This window comes from Pongo abelii, chromosome 11 (genome assembly GCF_028885655.2).
Source record: "Pongo abelii isolate AG06213 chromosome 11, NHGRI_mPonAbe1-v2.0_pri, whole genome shotgun sequence".
Lineage (NCBI taxonomy): Eukaryota > Metazoa > Chordata > Mammalia > Primates > Hominidae > Pongo > Pongo abelii.
The window spans coordinates 106,310,880-106,333,529 of NC_071996.2; the positions used below are offsets into that span (position 1 = coordinate 106,310,880).

Here is a 22,650-nt window from a genome sequence, read left to right on the forward strand (position 1 = left end):
CTCTAAAGAAAACAAAACAAAATCATTAACAGCCTAGTACTAGTAATTACCACTTACATGTTTATTTTCAGAATTTAGGTATGAAAGCAAGAAATGTATAGTTTATATCAGTGGACCTGAAATGAAAACGTTAAGATGCATTAACTTTTTAAATTCTTTCCTTTTGAGCATCAAACTTTAAATTTCCGTGGAAGAAGGTGAAATTGATAGTACTTAAGTGTGGGTGTGGAGCATAATGTGCAGATGTGTAAGAGTCTGAAATAATTTCCTGTGTGGTTTTTTTTTCTGTTTGTTTCGGACAAAAGAAAAACCGTGGTCTTCCCATTCACAGTTAGCTAGATAAGATCATTAGGTTTTCAGGTAAGCATGCTGACTTTTCCATGTTTGTGGGACATTCAGGTAGAAATACTCAATATATGAAGTTCAGAAGAGAGGTCTGTGCTGGAAATAAAGATTTGAGAGTTCTCATATTGGGAATTATTGGAGGGTTATTTTGAGAATAATAAGAGAAGAAGGTAAAAGGAAGTCCTGAAGAACACTGTCATTTAAGAAGAAGACAGAGTTTTGGAACCAGTCTGGGCAAAACAGTGAGACCATGTCTCTGTTATTTAAATAAATAAATAAATAGGTGACAGAGGAAGAAGAGTTTGTAAGTTTAAATGAGAGAGGAGCCAGGAGTGACTGGGTTGCCTCGGAAAGTAAAGGGATATTGGCTGGGTGCAGTGGCTCATGCCTATAATTCTAGCTCTTTGGGAGGCCAAGGTGGGAGATTTTCTTGAGCTCAGGAGTTTCAGTCTACGGTGAGCTGGGATCATGCCACTCTAGTCCAGCCTGGGTGACAGAGTAAGACTCTTTCTCACACACAAAAAAGAAAAAAGTAGTCAGGGGTGTCAAATTCAACATGGCAGTCAAGAAAAGTATTATGGTACACTTCTGGTGGTTCACGTCTGTAATCTCAGCACTTTGGGAGGCCAAGGCGGGAGGATCATTTGAGGTCAGGAGTTTGAGACCAGCCTGGCCAACATGATGTAACCTCATCTCTACTGAAAATACAAAAGTTAGCTGGGTGGGGTGGCACGCACCTGTAATCGCAGCTACTTAGGAGGCAAGAAAATCACTTGAATCCAAGAGGCAGGGGTTCCAGTGGGTCAAGTTTGTGCCACTGCATTCCAGCCTGGGCAATAGAGTGAGAATCTGTCTCAATAAAAAAAAAAAAGGAAAAGCATTATGGAGCATGTATTGGATTTGACAGTTTACATATTATTGGTGGCCTGAGGTGGGCAGATCACTTGAGGCCAGGAGTTCGAGACCAGCCTGGCCAAAATGGTGAAACCTGTCTCTACTGCATATACAAAAATTAGCCGCGTATGGTGGTGCAGGCCTGTGGTCCCAGCTACTCAGGAGGCTGAGGCAGGAGAATCGCTTGAACCTGGGGAGCGGAGACTGTAATGAGCCGAGATCGCACCACTGTACTCCAGTCTGGGCAACAGAGCGAGACTCTGTCTGAAATAAATAAATAAATAAATAAATAAATAAATAAATAGATGGCTTTTGCAAAAGCAGTTCTGAAAAGAGTGAAAAAGTTAAAAATGCAAGTCCTTATATTATTAATTTTTTATTATTAAATTCAACAGACTTAAAATTACTACCAAACTGCTACTAAAGTTTGTAGATAGATGTTTCCTCTTTATCTTTGTACTAACCTGGCCAAGGACCTTTATTGGTCTGTGTACCACACTTCGTGTGGCACTGCTGTAGAGCATCTGAAAATTCTCAGATACCTAAGAATCCATCTGTAAATCCAGAGATCTGTAATTTGAAAAATATTGTTTTATAAATTGAACTGTCACTGATGATCCCTTGGTAGCAATCCAAATGTGACCTTTGAAATCGAGTAGCAATACTAGTCACGAGGTAGTTTTCCCTAATATGCTTAAAGTAATTTAAAAATTAATAAAAACAGGAGTGCAAACTTTAAAAATTTCTATATGGAGCTTATAGACCTCTGAAAATATTTCTGATAACTCCGAGCATTCTTGGACCTTAGTTTTAGAAACAAGCCTTGAACAATTATTATATCTGACATACTTTGATTGCTCTACATTTGCTACAGCTTTTTTTTCCTTTCTGCAAAATTACGTTGCAAGTTTTGCTACAAGCAAGTAAAGAATTGGGACCAAAGATCCAATCTACTGCAGTCTTCTTTCTAGGCACAATTATTCATATTTCTCCTATATGCAAAATGTACTTCATATCTATCTCAAGAACTCCAAAACTCTCATCCAATCATGATACCAGTCTTGAAACATGGGATCTGTGGTATATATAGATCCAATTGTGGTTTTTCTTGATATTATGGTCTGTGAACTCAGAGGACACTTGGTATCTGTCCTCTGCAAATCCAATTGGGCAAATATTGCCTGGTTTCTCTATCCTCAGAGAAGAAATGTTGCATGATATGACTCAGTATCTGCCATGGCTACTCTTCTCTCTTGCTCTTGGCTGTGTTTTCTTGGAGGTTCTTTTTTTTTTTCCCTATCATTTTCCTTTTGCTGTGTCTGAAGTGGGCATTGGAGACTACACTTTGTTGTAACTGAGCGGCTCTCTCAGCAGCTTGCCTTCTGCGTTAGGAAGTCCCCTACAGAAAATGAAGACTTCCCTCTCCTTCTAATTCTTCTGCTTCTAGTTCTCTGTTGTTTAGTTATATTATGTTATAACTCCTACATAATATTCTATAGTAATGGAAATAAGGGATATACTTGTCTTGCTCCTCATTTTAGCAGGAAAAAGATTAGGTTTTCCTGTTATGTTAGCTTCAGAATTTGGGACTGAGACATGTATATTTATGTCTGTTTTTTTGTGTATAACCACTTTAAATCATAGATCAGTGTAATTTATAATGTTAGATATTTTATTACCTTATTCATTTTTTCTAGGTCTGCTGATATTTCTCATATTACCTGTTTGTACCTCTTAGAATATATTGTACAATTACTAAGAATAGTTTTATGTGTGTATACATTAAGATGTGGATAATTAGTCTATTATGTTGTAGAGAAATGATATTATTAAGACTTCACATAATTGAAAAGAATCACTGTTATTACTTGCTTTAATTATTGGTATTCAGTAGTTGCCATTTTAAGTTTTTTTTTTTTTTTTTTTTTTTTTTGAGACAGTCTTTGTCTTGCTCTGTCTCCAGGCTCCAGGCTGGAGCACAGTGGTATGATCTCAGCTCACTGCAACCTCCGCCTCCCAGGTTCAAGCAATTGTCCTGCCTCAGCCTCTCAAGTGTCTGGGACTACAGGTGTGCACCACCATGCCCAGCTAATTTTTGTATTTTTAGTAGAGACAGTGTTTCACCATGTTGGCCAGGATGGTCTCAATCTCTTGACCTTGTGATCTGCCCGCCTCGGCCTCCCAAAGTGCTGGGATTACAGGCATGAGCCACTGCCTCTGGCCTAAATATTCTCCTTTAGTAGAATCCTCATTATGCATTTTAAGTAGGTTCATTTGGAATCAGGTGTTCCACTCAATTTTCAGTAGTCTTTCATTGTTAAAGACATACAGTAAAATGCTTCTAGATCAAGGTTTAATGCCTTGTAGTGTTTTAATATATGTTCAGCCTGGCTGTTGACAAAAACCCTTGATTTCTTCTTATTATTTTTAACTCCTCCACTCCCAACTCTTGATTTCTTTTGTGGAAATATAATTCAGTTTTTTTGTGACAATTTTTTTCTGGTCATTCAAAATCTATTAAGATAGGGGGAACTATGTAGACTGACTATGAAATGTGCCATAGCCATATTTGAAATCCTTTGAAGGTATCAGAATTCAGGCAAGGGTTAGCAACACTTGCTTCCTCATCCCTTTGTCAGCTTTTATTTAAAATAATGGAATTTACATTATAATGTGCCACTTTGTTTTCATTAGTGGAAATGAGCTCTACTCAAATATACTTTATACAGACCCCGCTGTCTTAAAAAATGAAAAAATAACTTATTCTTAGCCATATCTAAGAGATATCAATATTTTTCTTGATGTTTTGTGACTTACATTCAGGCTGGTAGAGGTATCTACCCAGATTTAAAGAAGATTAAATGATATACCCATTTCACACAAAAGTCAAGCATTTCAAAACAGTTTACCTCTGTAAAAAAAATGTTGTTTGATGCATTTAACTACTACATAATTTTTACTGACACTGAACATTTGAATAGTAGGAAAGGTGTGTAATTTATGATGCCACTGTGAGGTGAATTTATACCTCTTTTATTGAGTGATTTTTGTCTGTTCAAAATACAAAATTTAACCTTTCTAGTGAATGAACTTTATTTTATGGAGAAAAATGAAAAATACATGGACTTTCTGTTTTAAGATGCAGGGCATTGCTCTGTCACCCAGGCTGGAGTACAGTGGCATAATCGTAGTAGCTCCCTATAGCCTTGGACTCGTGGGGTCAAGTGATCTTCCTATTTCACCCTTCCAAGCAGCTAGGACTGCAAGTGTGTGCCACCACACCTGGCTATTTTCTGAACAATTTTTTTTTTTTTTTTTAAGATGGAGTCTCGCTCTGTCACCAGGCTGGAGTGCAGTGGCGTGATCTTGGCTCACTGCACCCTTCGCCTCTGGGGTTCAAGCAGTTCTCCTGCCTCATCCTCCCGAGTAGGTGGGACTACAGGCACGTGCCACCACGCCCAGCTAATTTTTGTATTTTTAGTAGAGATGGTTTTTCACCATGTTGGCCAGGAAGGTCTCGATCTCTTGACCTTGTGATCTGCCCGCCTCGGTCTCCCAAAGTGCTGGGATTACAGGTGTGAGCCACTGAGCCTGGCCCAATTTTTTTTTTTTTTTAAGAGATAGGGTCTTGCTATGTTGCCCAGGCTGGTCTTGAACTCCTGGTCCAAGCAATCCTTATGCCTCGGCCTCCCAAAATGGTGGAATTATAGGTGTGAGCCACTGTGCCTGGCCTGACTTTTTGATTGGATCTATGTTCTAAGAAAAAATAGTAATATTTTACTTTTATGCTGAGCTTTAATTTTTTAATTAAGATATATAACTTAATTGTAGAAAATTTGGAAAATACAGGTATGCAGGAAGTCAGTTACAGAAAATCTCATTATTCAGAGACTTTTAGTTCTTTATGGATGTGTAAATTAATTACATTTACTACTACAAATTATTAATATATTTAATTTGAAAAACTTCAACTTGACATGAAACTTGAAGATCATTTCAAGTTTCATGGGATGTTTTAAACTCCATTTGACAAGTGTCAATGTTATAATAACATGTCTATATATTAATATAGACATGTTAATATATTTAATACATTTACAGTAATAATATTTTTCTTTCCTAAAGAATTAACTTTAGTCCCATTTGACTTATTTTTATTGGGTGCCTGCTGTATGCATATGTCCCTTGAATTTTATATTTTCCTATTTTTTTATTTGCTTAATTTTTTAGAAATTTATAAGTTGTATTTTTAGAGCAGTTTTAGGTTCCCAGAAAAATTGAGCAGAAAGTATAGAGCATTCCCATATACCCCCTGTCCCTACACATGCACAACCTTCCCTACCATTTATATCCTGGACCACAATGCGCCCTTTTGATAACTTGACTGACTTCCCAAAAACACCTGCATCAGAAACTTTTGAGTCAGAGTCTTGCTCTGCTGCTCAGGCTGGAGTGCAATGGTGCGATCTCAGCTCACTACAACCTCCACCTCCCGAGTTCCAGTGAGTCTCGTGCCTCAGCCTCCTGAGTAGCTGTGATTATAGGGTGGCTAATTTTTGTACGCCTGGCTAATTTTTGTACTTTTAGTAGAGACGAGGTTTTACCATGTTGGCCAGGCTGGTCTCAAACTCCTGGCCTCAAGTGCTCTGCCGCCTCACCTTCCCAAAGTGTTGGGATTACAGGCCTGAGCCCCCGCACCCAGCCTGCATCAGAAGCTTCTTTACCTGACCACCATGTGTGAAACTCCAAGATAAACACAGAATTCATGCAACAGGACATATTTTACCTAACATTGCAGATGTGGGCCAGTTCTGCTGATTTTGACTGTGATTTTTCTACAGTATATTGTTCAGACCTGGAACTTTATTAGTTATCTGAATGGATAGTTACATAAACTTTTAAGAAATTCTAGTCTGGGGCAACATGATGAAACCCTGCCTCTACAGATAATACAAAAATTAGCCGGGCATGGTGACATGTGCCAGTGGTCCCAGCTACTCAGGAGGCCGAAGTGGGAGAATCACTTAAGCCCAGGTGGTTGAGGCTGCAGTGAGCTGTGATGTTGCCACTGTACTTCAGCCTGGGCAACAGAGTGAGACCCTGTCTCAAAAAAAAAAAAAAAAAAGCTAATAAAAACATACAAAAAGTAAAATTTGAAACCTTTCTCACTAGGAATTGGTGTATTCTAAGCCTATTTTGTATACATACACCTCTATTACAATATTACTACTTTTGTTTGTGTTAAAGTGGCTTCCAAACCTCTCTTGGATGTGATGGGTTTTCCTTTCATTAAAATTTTTGCCTTCATCTATTTAATTGACTATGACTTCATCTGAGGGCATGCTTTTCCAGCTAGAATCAGTTTCCCACTTAGACTGTAGGTCCAGATAATAAGTAAACTAAAGCAAGATGGAGGGATGAAGTCATCAGGTATAGCTTAGTGGAAGAGGTAGCATCAACCAAGGTTTTAAAGAATGTATAGTAGGTTAATAGTTACAGAAGATGTTCCAGGCAAGCATAAGGCATGACCAAACAAAGGAAAAGTGGTCTTTAAGTATAGATTTTCATTTCTGGTAATAAGGTAGACTAGGTTGTTTAGGCTTACCCTTCTGAAAATTACTAGAAATTCTGGATAAAATTTAAGAAACATCTTAAAAGCATTGAAAAACTGGCAACATGGTAAGGCATCATGAAACCAAATCTTAATGAAAGCAGAAACTTAGGTAAATGAAAGCCTCTTTTGCCTGGTGAACTTGAGCTTTTGTTTTCATGGCCTTGTAAGTGGGTAGAAGTTAGAAGAGGCTTCTGTTCTTTTCAAGATGGACTTCTCCATAGTGCTACTCAGTACTGAACTTCTAGATTCCCCCAGAGTAAGTGATCAAATAATAATAATAATAATAAAGAACAATTTACAATAATAATAAAGAACAAATATCAAATGTAAAGCCAAGGGACTAACCGGAATGAGAAGTCTAAGAAAATTTCTCTTCTGATTCCCATAGCTTACACTTTTGGCATAAGGATCAACTAGATTCTAAGCAAACCCACTTAACTCTTCTCCCTCCACTAGGACTTCAGGGGAAAGTGCATGAGTGAGAACCAACAGAAGTAGACAGTAAACATGGATCTAGAAAGACTTCATATGTTGATATTAGAAGGCAGAGATTAGCAGCCATAAAAAATGATGAGTTCATGTCCTTTGTAGGGACATGGATGAAATTGGAAATCATCATTCTCACTAAACTATCGCAAGGACAAAAAACCAAACACCGCATGTTCTCACTCATACATGGGAACTGAACAATGAGAACACATGGACACAGGAAGGGGAACATCACACTCTGGGGACTGTTGTGGGGTCGGGGGAGCGGGGAGGGATAGCATTAGGAGATATACCTAATGCTAAATGACGAGTTAATGGGTGCAGCACACCAGCATGGCACATGTATACATATGTAACTAACCTGCACATTGTGCACATGTAACCTAAAACTTAAAGTATTAAAAAAAAAAAAAAAAAAAGCCTGAACAACCAGCAAATGTGAACAATAAAGAAGGAACCAGTTATTTAAAAAAAAAAAAAAAAAAAGAAGAAGGCAGAGATTATAAAATAAATATACCGGGTACAGTGGCTCACACCTGTTGTCCCAGCACTTTGGGAGACTGAGATGAAAGGATCACTCGAGACCAGACTGTGCAACATAGTGAGGCCCTGTCTCTACAAAAAAAATTCAAAAATTAGCCAGGCATGGTGGTGCATGCCTATAGTCACAGCCACTTGGGAGAGTGAGGTGTGAGGATCACTCGAGCCCAGTAGGTTGAAGCTGCAGTGAGCTGTTGTTGCTATCTCAGAAAAAAAGTTGAACAGATTCTATATATCATGGAATCTGAAAACATTGATTATAAGATATGCCATTACTTTATGTAACATTTAGAAAAATGCTGGCAGTTAAACTGCAGATTTATAACTTATTTCCTGATGTATGAATTGACCATACCAGGTTCCCATTGTTTTGAAATTTCTGTCATCTTTTCCTAGTGATTTGGCAGTTTCTCTTGTCTTCGTTTGCATTGTATGGCTTATGATAGATAATCTTTTCACACGTGTATTTCCTTTTCATCTATTTGAGAGTATCTCTCATTTTCAAACTGATAAAGCACTAAGCTTTTCGTCAGAAAACATACAATTGTGATCGTTCCTATGGTAATGAATGTTTGCTTCGTTAATGCCAAATTATATCCTGTTGCTCTGTTCTCAATGCGTTTCTTTGTACACAATTGCATTTTATTGCCTAATCACAGTATAATTTTTTGAAGACATTTTGAATGGTAGTTAAACTTACGTGTAGTACTAACTATACATGTTAATCTAGTGAAGGAACATCAATATGAAGTCTACTACCAGTTTTGCACATGAACAGGCAAGAGCAAATGTCAGCTACCTCTCTAAGGGCAAGTTTGAGATGCATTTTAATTTCAAAGATGTCAAATGTTAAGAATCTTAGAATCATAGAAATATGAAAAAAGTGACCTGGCAGTTTTGAAAAAGAAATAGACTATCCTGAAATGGGGGAAAAATTGGAATTTTAAAAAATTGAACAATAAAAGTACATTTTAGAACTTGGCAGCTACAGAATTACTTAGGAAAATTTAAATACATATGTTAGAAATAAAAAAGACTAAAACTTAATGAACTAGTCATTTGTGGTAGCCAATCTTCAGATCCCACCTCCTGGTATTTACACTCTTGTGTACAATCCCCTCCCACATTGTACCATGGTTGATCTGTGTGATCAATAGAATTTGGCAAAAGTGATAGTATGTCATTTCCAAAATTAGGCTATGAAAGACACTATTGTTTCACCTCAGTTGTTCTTTATTATTTTTTGATTGCCTACTCCGGGGGAGTCCAGAAGTTCAGTAATGAGTAGCCCTACGGAGAGGCCCATCTTGTAAAGAATAGAAGTCTCTTGCGAACTACCATATGAGTGAGCTTTTAAGTGGTTCCTTCAGCCCAGTCAAGCTTTGATATGACTGTGTCCTTAGTTGGCATGTTCATTACGAGATCATGAGAAATCCTGAGCCAGAAGCACCAACCTGAGCCACTCTTGAATTCTGACCATAAGAAACAGTGAGATAATAAATGTTTGTTGGTTTAAGCTGCTAAATTTTGGGGTAATTTGTTATGCAGGAATAGATAACTATTGCATCATCTGTTTAAGAAGATAAGAACAGCCGGGCGTGGTGGCTCACGCCTGTAATCCCAGCACTTTGGGAGGCCGAGGTGGGCGGATCATGGGGTCAGGAGATCAAGACCATTCTGGCTAACACGGTGAAACTCCGTCTCTACTAAAAAATACAAAAATTAGCCGGGTGTGGTGGTGGGCACCTGTTGTCCCAGCTACTCGGGAGGCTGAGGCAGGAGAATGGCGTGAACCTGGGAGGCGGAGCTTGCAGTGAGCTGAGATCGTGCATAAGAACAAAAACCCAAAGAAAGAGTGAAGGAAATTGTAGCTTTTTTTCTTTTTTTTTTTTTAGACAGAGTCTCACTGTTGCCAAGGCTGGAGTGCAGTGGTGCCATCTTGGCTCACTGCAACCTCCACCTCCTGGGCTCAAGTAATTCTCCTGCCTCAGCCTCCCGAGTAGCTGGGATTACAGGCACACACCACCATGCCTGGCTAATTTTTGTATTTTTGGTAGAGACAGGTTTTCATTATGTTGGCCAGGCTGGTCTCGAACTCCTGACCTCGAGTGATCCACCTACCTTGGCCTCCCAAAGTGCTGGGATTACAGGCGTGAGCCACCATGCCCATCCGAAAGTTGTACCTTTTTAAATGTGAAAGTTCCCAAATTTATTGTATGTAGTTTCAGTTGTTGTGGGAAATATACATATATCAGAAAGTTGGCATGTACTAAGGAATAGTTTTATATTGAACAGGCCACTATCCATTACATAACATCTTGGGATGAGTAGCATAAACACAGTCTGTATCTGGATATACTTTTAATTGAGAATCTGGAAGTGGGATTGAGAATAATAAATAGCTCTTTCTTCTGCAAATCTTTCTAGTAGTAAGAGTGTTATTATGAGGAAATTGTCAGGTTTTTGCAGAAATTACTCATAATGAAATACCGGATCTAGAAAATGATGATCAGTAGTTTCTAGTGTCACAACCCCCACCACCCTTTTTTAAAAAACTTTTCCAATTGTATCTATTATCATCCAAGTGAAAAGTGTTGGGATGAATACTTGGTTAGGAAATGCTGACTTCTCCAGTTTTATAATCCTATATGATTATCCACTGCTTCCTATCATTTCCACACTGGAATGATACCAAATGTTATACATCTTTGAACATATCTTGCTGTTTTCTCTCTGTCTGGATTCCTCTCTTCCCCTGACCCTCCCTGAGAGTATCTGTTTATGATTCTTTGAAAACTTTTTTCAGCGTTTGGGACTACACATTTACCCCCCACCCTTGACAGAATCAATAACTCCCTTCTTTGTATTATTTCAGTATTTTTCACAACTGTGTTGCTTCACAGGCTGTTTTGCATTTACTTGTTTATACCTCTTTTCTCTTGAACAATGAGCACTTTGAGGACAAGACTGTGTTTTATTTGTCTTTATATTCATGGTCTAGCATGGTCCCTAGTTCGTACATGGTTGGCCTGTACTTTTTTTTTTTTTTTTTTTTTTTTTTGAGACGGAGTCTTGCTTTGTCTCCAGGCTGGAGTGCAGTAGAGCCATCTTGGCTCACTGCAACCTCTGCTTCCCGGGTTCAAGTGATCCTCCTGCCTCAGCCTCCTAGTAGCTGGGACTACAAGTGCGTGCCACCATATCCAGCTAATTTTTTGTATTTTTAGTAGAGACAGGTTTCATTCACCATGTTGGCCAGGATGATCTCGATCTCTTGACCTTGCGATCCGCCCACCTTGGCCTCCCGAAGTGCTGGGATCACAGGTGTGAGTCACCACACCTGGCCTTTTTTTTTTTTTTTTTTTTTTTGAGGTGGAGTTTCACTCTTGTTGCCTAGGCTGGAGTGCAATGGCGCAATCTTGGCTCACTGAAACCTCCACCTCCCATGTTCAAGCAATTCTCCTGCCTCAGCCTCCCGAGTAGCTGGGATTACAGGCATGCACCACCACGCCTGGCTAATTTTGTATTTTTTGTAGAGACAAGGTTTCTCTATGTTGGTCAGGCTGGTCTTGAGCTCTCCACCTGAGGTGATCCGCCTGCTTCGGCCTCCCAAAGTGTGTTGGGATTGCAGGCGTGAGCCACTGTGCCTGGCCGGCCTGTACTTATTAAACGTTTTTAATAGTTGCTAGGTTGTATCAGAAAAACTTGAGGGCTGACTTGCAAGATTAGTCACTTTTACAATGTTTCTGTGGGGGGAATTTATCTTCTTTTGGTAGGATATTAGAAAATATAAATATAACTGACTTAAATGAACTTTTAAAATTCAATTCATATTTAAGTTAGGAACTGCCCATCATATGATTGAAATATTTATATGCATCTAAAATTTGATAGTTTTAAAACTTGAGTGAATACTGTAATCCAAATATCATTGCATAGAGCAAATAAAGCATTCCCCCTATTCTTAGCTGTAACCCTGTCTCTGAAGAGCTAGGGGAAATTGCATGGATCATTTAATTCCATTATCCTCTCTAAAGCCTCCCAAAAGGTTAGTGGGTGTTATGAGAAGCTAAACATCTGCTGTGCTTTAACATAATTTAAGTAATCACATGTGACTAGTGGCCCCCATATTGGACAGCACAGCTCTAAGTTAAGTGTTCAGACTTCATCCTTTACTAATAGGGAGCCATTGAAAGTATTTGGGCAGGACAGAGGAGATGACTGGATTTAAATTTAACACATCTCATTAGTAGGTGTGTATAGGTGAGAGAAATTGTTGGGAGCTGCCTAACAGTCCAAAAAGAAAGATTATTTGTCTTAATTAATGGCAGATGGGATGATTGGATGAATATTTGAGTACAGAATCAATAAACTTGATTTTGTAATTATTTTGCTTATTTTCTTATATTGGATCATGACCAACTTGATGGCAAAGTCTATATTATAATAATTGTGGTAACCAACATGTTTTGAGCATTTGCTAAATGTAAGGCACTATTGAGTGCCTTTTGTGCATTATCTCATTTAGTGCTCTCAACAACCCTGTGAGGTAGGAAGTATTATCTTCATCTTACAGACAAAGAACAGCTCAAGAGAGGTGAAGTAACCTGCTGAAAGTCACACAGATAGTAAATGCAAAGAGATTTGAGATGAAAAGAGTAAAATTTAAAATCAGGTGGCAAAGGAGATCGTGAAACATTTAGATATGTATAGCACAGAACATTACTGTTTTATGGGAGTTTCCTGATTTGGGCACATAGTAGATTATGAAAATAATTTTTATTGATACTTACTGAGCATATACTGTGTGCTAGGCATTCTAAGCCCTTGACATGGGTTAAATTATTTAATTTTCACAACAGTCCTGTGAGATATCATTATGTTCATTTTTATAGAGGAAGAAAGTGATGTACAAACATAGGCTGACTTGTTTAAGAAAGTGACAGAGCAGGGATTAGAGTCCAAGTAATTTGGCTCCAGCACTCCTGCACTACTTAATACATTTGTGTGTTGTGTTAGTAAATAAATACTGTTCAAATGGCGAGATAGGCCAGACGCTGGTGTTTCAATAAAGCAAACTCATCTTAACCATGAAAGTGACTCAGCTTGAGATTTAATTAATATTGTTTCTATGTGTGGGGATCTTTCTTTTTATGGCCTTTGGCAGTGAAATGATCTAAGCGTTTTTATAGAATGTATAAAATGTGGCTTTTTTTGTGTGTTAAATACTTTATGATCTTGAGTTTACTGATCCTGATGAAGCTCTTCTTTTCCTCTTTTTGCCCCCTAAAGATCCATTTTATTTATGCACACAGTTAAAGCCATTGTAGTGTAGTGGAAACAGCACATATTAGATTCGTGTATTCTTACATTTTAATTCCAGCATTATCCATTACTAGCTGTGTGACTGGGCAAATTATACATCTTTAGAACTCCCCTTTTCTAACCTGTAAAAAGGGGGAAATTAAATCTGCTTCACTGGATAGTTGTAAGGAGTAAATGGGATGATATATTTTTTAAATGCCTGCTGTACTACTTAGTGTATGGCAGATATTCAAAAAATTGTGAGTGCTCTACTTCTTAATAAATGAAACACCTCCAAATTTAAGTACTTTTTTTTTCCCCTTATAGTTGCTCACTTTTGTAGGTGAACTGTGTGCTTGCCAAACACTTGGTAGCTAGACCTTTAGAATTTGAACCAGATACTATAGAGTTCCTAAATAAAATATGCATTAGAAGAGAAATGCATTAATTCTTTATGGTGTTGTGTGACTGTTTTGTGTCTTTTGCCAAGAGGTAATTCTCTGCTGTACTGGAGAGGAACAATGATAAGGAAAACCTCAGCTACTTGTGTTTCTGGAGTTCTATCCTGAATGGATAAATGAATGAATAAACGAATCACATTCTAATTGGACATGTAAAAAGCAAGTAGTGAAACTCTTGAGAAAATTTCTCACAAAACGTAGCTCTTTTTCTAAAATATTTCCTTCTGATTTCTCAGTAATGATGTAGAGAGCCGTAGTTTACAAGCTGATTTTAGAACCGTATATTAATAGAAAAAGCAAATACACAAAAGGTCAGTAGTCCCTGCATATTCTGGGAACATTCTTTTAGATTTTGATTTGTAGCGTAATGCTTTTATTTCGGGGAAATAAGTTCCTTGAGTTCCCTTTAACCAAGAGCAGTACTTAAGCAATGATATTTAATGACTACATAACTGAGACTCCTAAATCACATGTTGAAATCTGACTGACATAAGGAAGTATTGAGGAGGCAAAGGAAAAGAATTGAGCATCATTTTTTGAAATACAGTTAATATACTTAAAAATTTCCAAGGGATCATAGTTTTTTTTTTAACTCAGCTTTATTGAAATGTCACAAAGCATTAAAATGCACAGATTTTAAGTGTCAAATGTGATGAATTTTGATACACGCAAACATTTGTATAAACACTACTTTAGTCAAGAAATAGAAAATTTCCATCACCTAGGAAAGTTCCCTCTGTGCCCCTTTGCAGTCAGTCCTCCCAGAGGCAGCAATGTTGTCTAATTTCTGTTACCATAGACTGCTCTAGAACTGCATATAAGTGATATCAGGCTGGTCGAGGTGGGTCAACCTATAATCCCAGCACTTTGGGAGGCCAAGGTGGGAGGATCACTTGAGGCCAGGAGTTTGAGACCATAACAAGACCCTGTCTCTACAAAAAATACAAAAATTAACCAGGCATGATAGCTGTAATCCCAGCTACTTGGAATGCTGAGGCAGGAGGATTCCTTGAGCTCAGGAGTTTGAGGCCATAGTGAACCGTGATTGTGCCACTGCACTCCGGCCTGGGTAACAGAGTGAGAACCTGTCTCATAAATAAATAAATAAATACACAAATAAATACATGAATAAATAAATAAGTGATATGTGCTTTGATGCCTAACATCTTTTGCTCAGTAGATTTTTGAAAAATTTTTTTGTCATTGTAAGTATCAATAGTTCATTTTTATTCCTGGAATAGTATTCCATTGTATGAATGTACAACAATTTGTTTATCCGTTAACTTGATAGAATTTTTGTTTTCAGCTTTGGGCTATTATAAACAAAGTTTCCATAAACATTTTTGTACAAGTGTTTTTGTGGATATTTGTATTCATTTATCTGGGAGAGGAAGGGCTGGGCTGTTTGATATGTGTATATTTAACTTAAACTTTTCTAAGTGGTGATCCTATTTCATACTGCCACCAGTAATGTATGAGAGTTACAGTTACTGCACGTCTTCACTAACGTGATATAGTTTTTCTACTTTTAGCCATTCTAGTGGGTATATAATAGTATCTTATTTGGTTTTAATTTGCATTTCTCTGGATAACTAATGATATTGATCACAGATTAGGATGCCGTTTGGCCATTTGTGTATTCCCTTTTGTGAAGTATCCAAGCTTTTTGCCCATTTTTAAATCGAATTGTCTTTTTGTTGTTGATTTGTAGGAGATCTTTATGTTTTTCATACAAGTCCCTGACAGTATTTTCAGCCAGTGTGGTTTGTCTTTCCATTTTCTTTTTTTCTTTAGAGTCTCACTCTGTCACCAGAATATAGGTTTCACAAGTGCAGAGATTTTCATCTTTTCGTTTACTAATGGCATGTGTCACTCAGTGGCACGATCACAGCTCACCCCAGTCTTGACTTCCTGTGCTCAAGAATTCTTCCAATCTCAACCTCCTGAGTAACTGGGACTGCTGGCATGCGCAACCACACCCAGCTAATTTTTTTCTATTTTTTGAAGAGATGGGATCTCACTATGTTGCTTAGGCTGGTCTCGAATTCCTGGGCTCAAGTGATTCTCTCACATCAGCTTCCCAAAGTGCAGGGGTTACAGTCATGAGCCACTGCACCTAGCCTCCATTTTCTTAATAGTGTCTTTTGATGAGTAGAAGTTTTACATTTTGATTAACACCAGTTATCTTTTTTTTCTTTTTCAGTTTATGATTTTTTTGTCCTAGTTAAGAAACCTCTGTTTATCCCCAGGTAGCAAAGTTATTCAGTCTAGTCTTGTCTTTCTTGTCTGTCTTGTCTTGTCTTGTCCTGTCTTTTTTCTTTCCTTCCCTTCCCTTTCCCTCCCCCTCCTCCTCCCCTTCCCCCTCCCCTCCCCTCCCACTCCCCCCTCCCCTCCCACTCCCCCCTCCCTCCCCCTCCCCTCCCCCTCCCCCTCCCCTCCCCTCCCCTGTCCTGTCCTGTCCTGTCCTGTCCTTTCCGAGACAGAGTCTTGCTTTGTTGCTCAGGCTGGAGTGCAGTAGCTTGATCTCGGCTCACTGCAACCTCTGCCTCCTGGGTTCAAGCAATTCTCATGCCTCAGCCCCCCGAGTAGCTGGGACTACAGGCTTGTACCACCACACCTGTCTAATTTTTGTATTTTTAGTAGAGATGAGGTTTCACCATGTTGGTCAGGCTGGTTTCAAACCCCTGACCTCAGGTGATCCGCCTGCCTTGGGCTCCCAAAGTGCTGGGATTACTGGCGTGAGCCACTGTGCCTGGTATATTTTCTTCTAGAAAATTTGGGTTTCAGTTTTTATGTTTACATTAATGATCCCTTTCCAATTTGATTTCATTTATGCATGTTACACTTACTCTTAATTCATGGAACAAATATTTATTGAGCACAGTCTCAGTACCAGCCACTAAGGTACTGGTGTTCATTAGTAAACAAACAAATTAAAATCTCTGCACTTGTGAAACCTATATTCTGGGGAAGTGACAAAAAATAAACTGATAAGTAAATTATAGAGCATGATGAAAGGTGATAAAGGACCATGGTGGAGGGAACATGATAAGGTAAGGTAAAGGGGTGGTGAGGTTTCTAGTTTTAAGAAAGAGTAAAAATAGGACTCATTGAGAATATGTCATTTAAAAAATGACTTGGGGTGGGGTTGTGCATGATCAGTCCTTCAACACTAGAAAGATGGCAGAGCAAGAGCAAAGAAAAATCCTTTTAGTTCCAGAAAATCTCCTGAAAAAGAAGAAGGCTTATCAAGCCCTCAAAGCCACTCAGGCAAAGCAGGCACTTGTGGCAAAGAAGGAGCAGAGGAAAGGAAAAAGACTCAGGTTTAAGCGACTGGAATCATTCCTACATGATTCCTGGAGGCAGAAATGCGACAAGGTGCATCTCAGATGACTAGACCTCATGCCTTGGAATTGCCAGATAAACATGCCATGGTCTTTGTTGTACACATCAAAAGGATTAATGGCATGAGTTTACTGGTGGAAGAAGCGTTGTAAGACTTCGCCTGAAGAAAATTTTTAGTGGTGTCTTTGTAAAAGTCAACCCCCAGAGCCTAAAAATGCTGCTTATAGTGGAAACTTATGTGACCTGGGGATTTCCAAATCTGAAGTCTGTGCGGGAACTCACTTTGAAACGTGAACAAGCCAAGGTCAAGAATAAGACCATCCTTCTGACAGACAACACAGTGATTGAGGAGCACCTGGAGAAGTTTGGTGTCATTTGCTTGGAAGACCTCATTCATGAAATTGCCTTCCCAGGGAAATATTTCCAGGAGATCTCATAGTTCTTGCGCCCTTTCCGCCTTTCGGTGACCATCATGCTCAGGCTGGAGTGCAGTAGTGCGATCTCAGCTCACTGCAACCTCCACTATATACCAAAAATATAGTGGGCTTCCTCAAGGAGATGGGCTCACATGGCTATCGGGGTGAATGCATCAGTCAGCTCATCTGCCAGCTGAACAAGACCCAGAATATTTGAAAGCACAGTGCAGTGGAAGCGTGTGTTTTTGTTTTGGGGGGAATTATCATCAGATATCTTCAGAGAAGATTATTCCCTGCCTTATCTTCAAAAATTGGAAAGGAAGGGTTAAAGAAAATATAGTAGCTTATGTTCATGGCAAGCACCTCTCATCACAGTCCAGTTCTAACGAAAAATTCAAGTGTTTTCTATATTGGCTGCTGCCTCGTCAGAAATCAGCACATGCCATGGAAGAAGGAGTCCTGCTTTGTTGCATTTTCTATCCTAGGGTTTACTGTTGGTAAATGAGTAACTCAAGCATTTGTACAAGGCTCTCTAAGACTCCCGCAGCAATGGACCAAGCCCAGGGACATAATTTCATCTGGAGAGTCCTGGGGCCTTGTTTTGAAAAGACTTGAAACACACATAAGAAGAAAGGCACACAAATACATGTTCAGTTGTCCAGAAAAAAAAGACTTGAAGATGAGGGAGTAGCCATTCAGATACCTGGGAGAAGAGTGTTCTGGGTAGAGAAAACAGCCAGTGCAAAGTCCTTAGGGTGGGAGCATGTCTGGCATGTCCCAGGAAACAGCCAGAAGGCCAGTATAGTACAGGGTAACAGTGGACAAGGTTACAGGGATGTGGGAGGGCAAATTGTTTAAACTTTTGTAGGACATTGTTAAGATTTTAGCTCTTTGAGTGACATGAGAAGCCATTTGAGAGTTCCATATACTTAATATACATTTTAAAACAGCACATATGTACTCCTAAATATCACTTAGAGATTTCATAGTATTCATTCTTTAGGTATCTGCTTAATAGGTGTGGAAGCATTTTTTTTTTTCCTGATAGGCATACTTAATATTATAATGGTTTTGTTATTTCAGAAAGATCCAGATTACCTGAAGCTATGGTTGGACACTTTTGTTTCTAGCTATGAACAATTTTTAGACGTTGACTTTGAAAAGCTGCCTACCAGGTATGTAGAAACACTAATTTGTTACCCCTGGATGAGTTTTTCATTTTTGGCACAAAGATTTCATCGATGACATAGTACAAGGATGGCAATTATGTTACCCTCTTGATACTCATGAATAACCCTATTCTCATAGAGACATAGCTAATTGATGACAATAGTCTTTCTTGATGATGCCAGACCTGGCTTCTAGAAAACTCTGCTTTTCTAGGACACTACCAACTGGTGTTCTGCAACACACTTCATTTCTGACACCAACTACCAGATCCCACAAGTAAAGGGCAAAGTCCTCTGTAAGACTGCCTTCACTTCAGACATTAGCCACTACAAGTCTTGGGGACCACCCACACTTCAGACCAACTGGCTATAAATTCTGGGTTCTCACACCTCCTCCCCACTTCAAGTTCAGTAACTCACTACACTGACTTGAAAAACTCACTGAAAGCACTATAGTTATGATTATGGCTTTATTGTAATGAATACACACAGGACAAGGTGTGGGAGGGTCTGGAGGCAGAGCTTCCACGCCCTCTCCCCATGGAATCAAGGTGTGTTGCCCTTCCTGAACATCAACGTGTTCACTAATCAGGAAGCTCTTCAAGTTTTGGGTGTCCAGAGTTTTATTGGAGTCTTACTACATAATTGATTATGTGGTTGAGCTCAATTTCCCTCTTCCTAGGAGTATAAGTGGTGGTAAGGCTGAAAGTTCCAGCCCTCTAATTAATGCTTGTTCTTTCTTTTCTTTTTTTTTTTTTTTTTTTTTTTTTTGAGATGGAGTATTGCTCTGTCACCAGGCTGTGCAGTGGCGTGATCTTGGCTCACTATAACCTCCACCTCCTAGGTTCAAGCAATTCTCCTGCCTCAGCCTCCCGAGTAGCTGGGACTACAGGCGTGTGCCACCATGCCTGGCTAATTTTTGTATTTTTAGTAGAGACAGGGTTTCACCATGTTGGCCAGTATGATCTCGATCTCTTGACCTCGTGATCCACCTGCCTCAGCCTCCCAAAGTGCTGGGATTACAGGTGTGAGCCACTGCCCCTTGGCCAATGCTTGGTCTTTCTGATAGGAGCAGCCTTCTATTGAAACTAAGGGCTTACCTTGAGTCACTTCATTTGCATAGACTCAGGTGTAATCCATAGGGCTTATTATGAATAACAAAAGACATTCTGCATATCACTCAGAAAATCTCAAGGGTTTTTGAAGCTATGTGCCAGAAAACTGGGACAAAGGCCAGATATATATTCTTTATTATACAATAGGCATGTGAGTTGAAACTTATTTTCATTCCTGGCCTTACAGTAGGACCTTAGAAAACATCTTAGAGGAGGTGAAGTGTTTAGATTTTTAGAAACTAGATTTAAAAATCATAAAATGGAAAAATTCAAATTTATGGAAAAGTACTACTGAAAGTACAAATCTTTCATTTTTCCACCCACCACCACTCCCAACTTTCATACCATTTCCCAGGCCCACTTTTCAGGTAAAGTTTTTTCTATATCTTAAGCTATCTTTAAGGCCTAATAGTTGTTCAGTAAGAGAGATTGGCTGGAGTAAAATGCAAGAAAAATGGGGAGAGGCATCTAGCCACAAAAGGAGTGCCAGTTTAAGATAAGTGTTGGCCAGGTGCAATGGCTCACATATGTAGTCCCAGCACTTTGGGAGGTTGAGGCAGGCAGATTACTTGAGCCTAGGAGTTTGAGACCAGCCTGGGCAACATGGCGAAACCCTGTTTCTACAAATAATTAAAAATGGTGGTGTGCACCTGTAGTCCCAGTTACTTGGGAGGTGGAGGTGGGAGGATCAATTTGGCCCAGACAGTTGAGGCTGTAGTGTGCTGTGATCGTGCCACTGCACTCCAGCCTGGGTGACAGAGTGAGACCCTGTCTCAAAAAAAAAAAAAAAATGTGTTGAAGGGAGAAGGTAGGAATGGATGGTTGTTAATGATGAGAAAGAGTATCTGGAGAATTAAATCTTCAAGGAGGAAAAGTATTTGCCTTTTGAGGATAGAGGTAGGCAATCAGAAGTAGTAAAGGAGAATTGAGTCTGGAGAATCAAATAGGGACCAGATCATGAGGTACCATGCATGCAATACAAATGGACTTTGACTTTTTTGTTGTTATGGAAAATAAGAGTGCTACTGAAAAATTTTCTGTGTAGAGTGTCTTGATAATCAAGTTTGTGTTTCAAAGTCACTTTAGTGGCTGGTGGAGAGGGTTGAGACTGAAGGCAAGGAGCCCAGTTAAGAGGTAATTGTGATAATCCAGAGATGTCGCTAGAGCTTTGGACCAAGATACTGAACTCAAGTAAGGATGTGAGTGTACTAAAAAAAGACTAATACTTAATTATTTATAAATCCAGTTTCACATGTCTTCCTCAGAATATTATTCATGTTAGGTTTATAAAGTTTAGGGAGTATTAAATCTTGACCTTTTCTCAAAATAAAATTATTTATTACTAATTTTTACCAATAAAATAATATTCTTATGATTTGTGCTTAGAAGTACTTCTGTTTTAATAATTTATAGCTTGCTTTAAATCATGGAGCTAAGAATTTTATAGAGTTAGGATTTGAGCCTTTAAATGTTTGGAATATTAGAATGAAGGCTTCTAAAGTTTCTAAGGTGCAGTTGTTATCATCCATACATTACCAGTGTCTCCTTTCTTGGGACATTGTTTCCAAAAACATTATGTAGATTTATATTGCCACTATGTTTAAAGTAACATGAAGAACATCAAGAGCATTGCTGTGTTTGTGATATAGTTGGTTTACTTAATATTGTGTTTCATGTTTTTGTCAAAAAAACTGAACCATGAATTTAATTTTTCTAATAGAAAACATTCAAATTTTTAAGTACATGCTATGTACAAGATATTTTATGAAATTAGTCAAATCACCTTGAAGATAAGAGACATATGGCTAATCCTCACATAAAGTAAACTGACCTTAGAGAATTCATAATGTAAAGCAGAGATGGCTTTTACTAGAATATAAAGCCTTTGAACTTCAACCTAGACTGCTTCCTATAGTAGACACAGACAACCATTGGTTTACAGTAGACATTCAATAGCCAAACAGAGGAATGGAACAGATTTGTGGAATTTGGGAAACTGCAACAAAAGAAGCATAGAATTTTGAACAGTGAAGTCCTAGAGGTGGGAAAATGCTTCCAAGTCCTTAAATGCTCATAACATTAGGAACATGGCCAAAAATTTCAACATTATCTATAAGGCATGTTCAACCAAGCCCGAATTTTATAATTTAAAAAAATCTTTCTTAGGAGCTAATTTTTGTCTTCTGTAGTCATTTTTTAGAAGCCGATTTTTTGACTAATTATTTATTAAAACCGATGTGCATATAGAGAATGAGATGACCAAGGACAAGGAAATACTCTTTTAAATAAGTAGGATAAAATATTGGAAAATTGAATGTTTTCTTTCTTGTTGACATATGTTTTTGGAAAAGTGAGGAGGAATAGCTTTGCTTAATTTTGAAAATTGGTTATATCTGAATCTTTGTATATTAGTTTTAGATTACCTCTTTTTACCCTTTAGCAGGAAAAAAAAAATGTGTATATATATATATATTAATGAGATATTTTCTGGTACTACCTATAAATAAGAGAATGAAAGAATCCAAAGCTACAAGTGAAATGGTGCCCCAACTAAAAATGAAATATTTGTAACTGGGTTATAGAATTTGGCATTCCTTATAATATGCTTTGTGGCTTTTTTCTGTGTAATTTAATTACAATCAGGTGTTCATTTTATAAAACACTTTCTTAATTTATGTTGTAGGATGGTTCAGAAAGAGGCTAACTATATTCTACATGTGACTACTTGTTATGTGCTTCACATTTTTCTGCGTATAGTTAAACAGCCTTTTACTCAGTGTAAAAATACTAGCAATACTTCATATTAAGCATAAGCTGAAAAAGAGGTAACTATAAAGTATAGTTGTCACTTAATCATAGGCATGCTTTAGGGAGCTCCGTTCAGATTCGGGCATTTTTCTTAAAGGGATAGGAAATTAGTATACAGTGGCTTATGAAAAGATTCTGAGTCTTTAGTGATAG

At 38.4% G+C, this 22,650-nt stretch overlaps 1 protein-coding gene and 1 pseudogene across 4 annotated transcripts in view; both read left to right on the forward strand.

The window, feature by feature from the left end:
• Positions 1–22,650, forward strand: part of NBEAL1 (neurobeachin like 1) — a 206,050-nt gene that overhangs the window by 8,648 nt on the left and 174,752 nt on the right. For all 4 annotated transcript variants that reach the window (XM_054549029.2, XM_002812769.6, XM_054549032.2 and 1 more), the window contains exon 3: positions 18,489–18,580. In XM_054549029.2, coding sequence (XP_054405004.1) covers positions 18,489–18,580 — 92 coding nt within the window. The remainder of the gene's footprint in view (positions 1–18,488; positions 18,581–22,650) is intronic.
• On the forward strand, positions 16,118–17,697 carry LOC129057857 (large ribosomal subunit protein uL30-like 1; annotated as a pseudogene).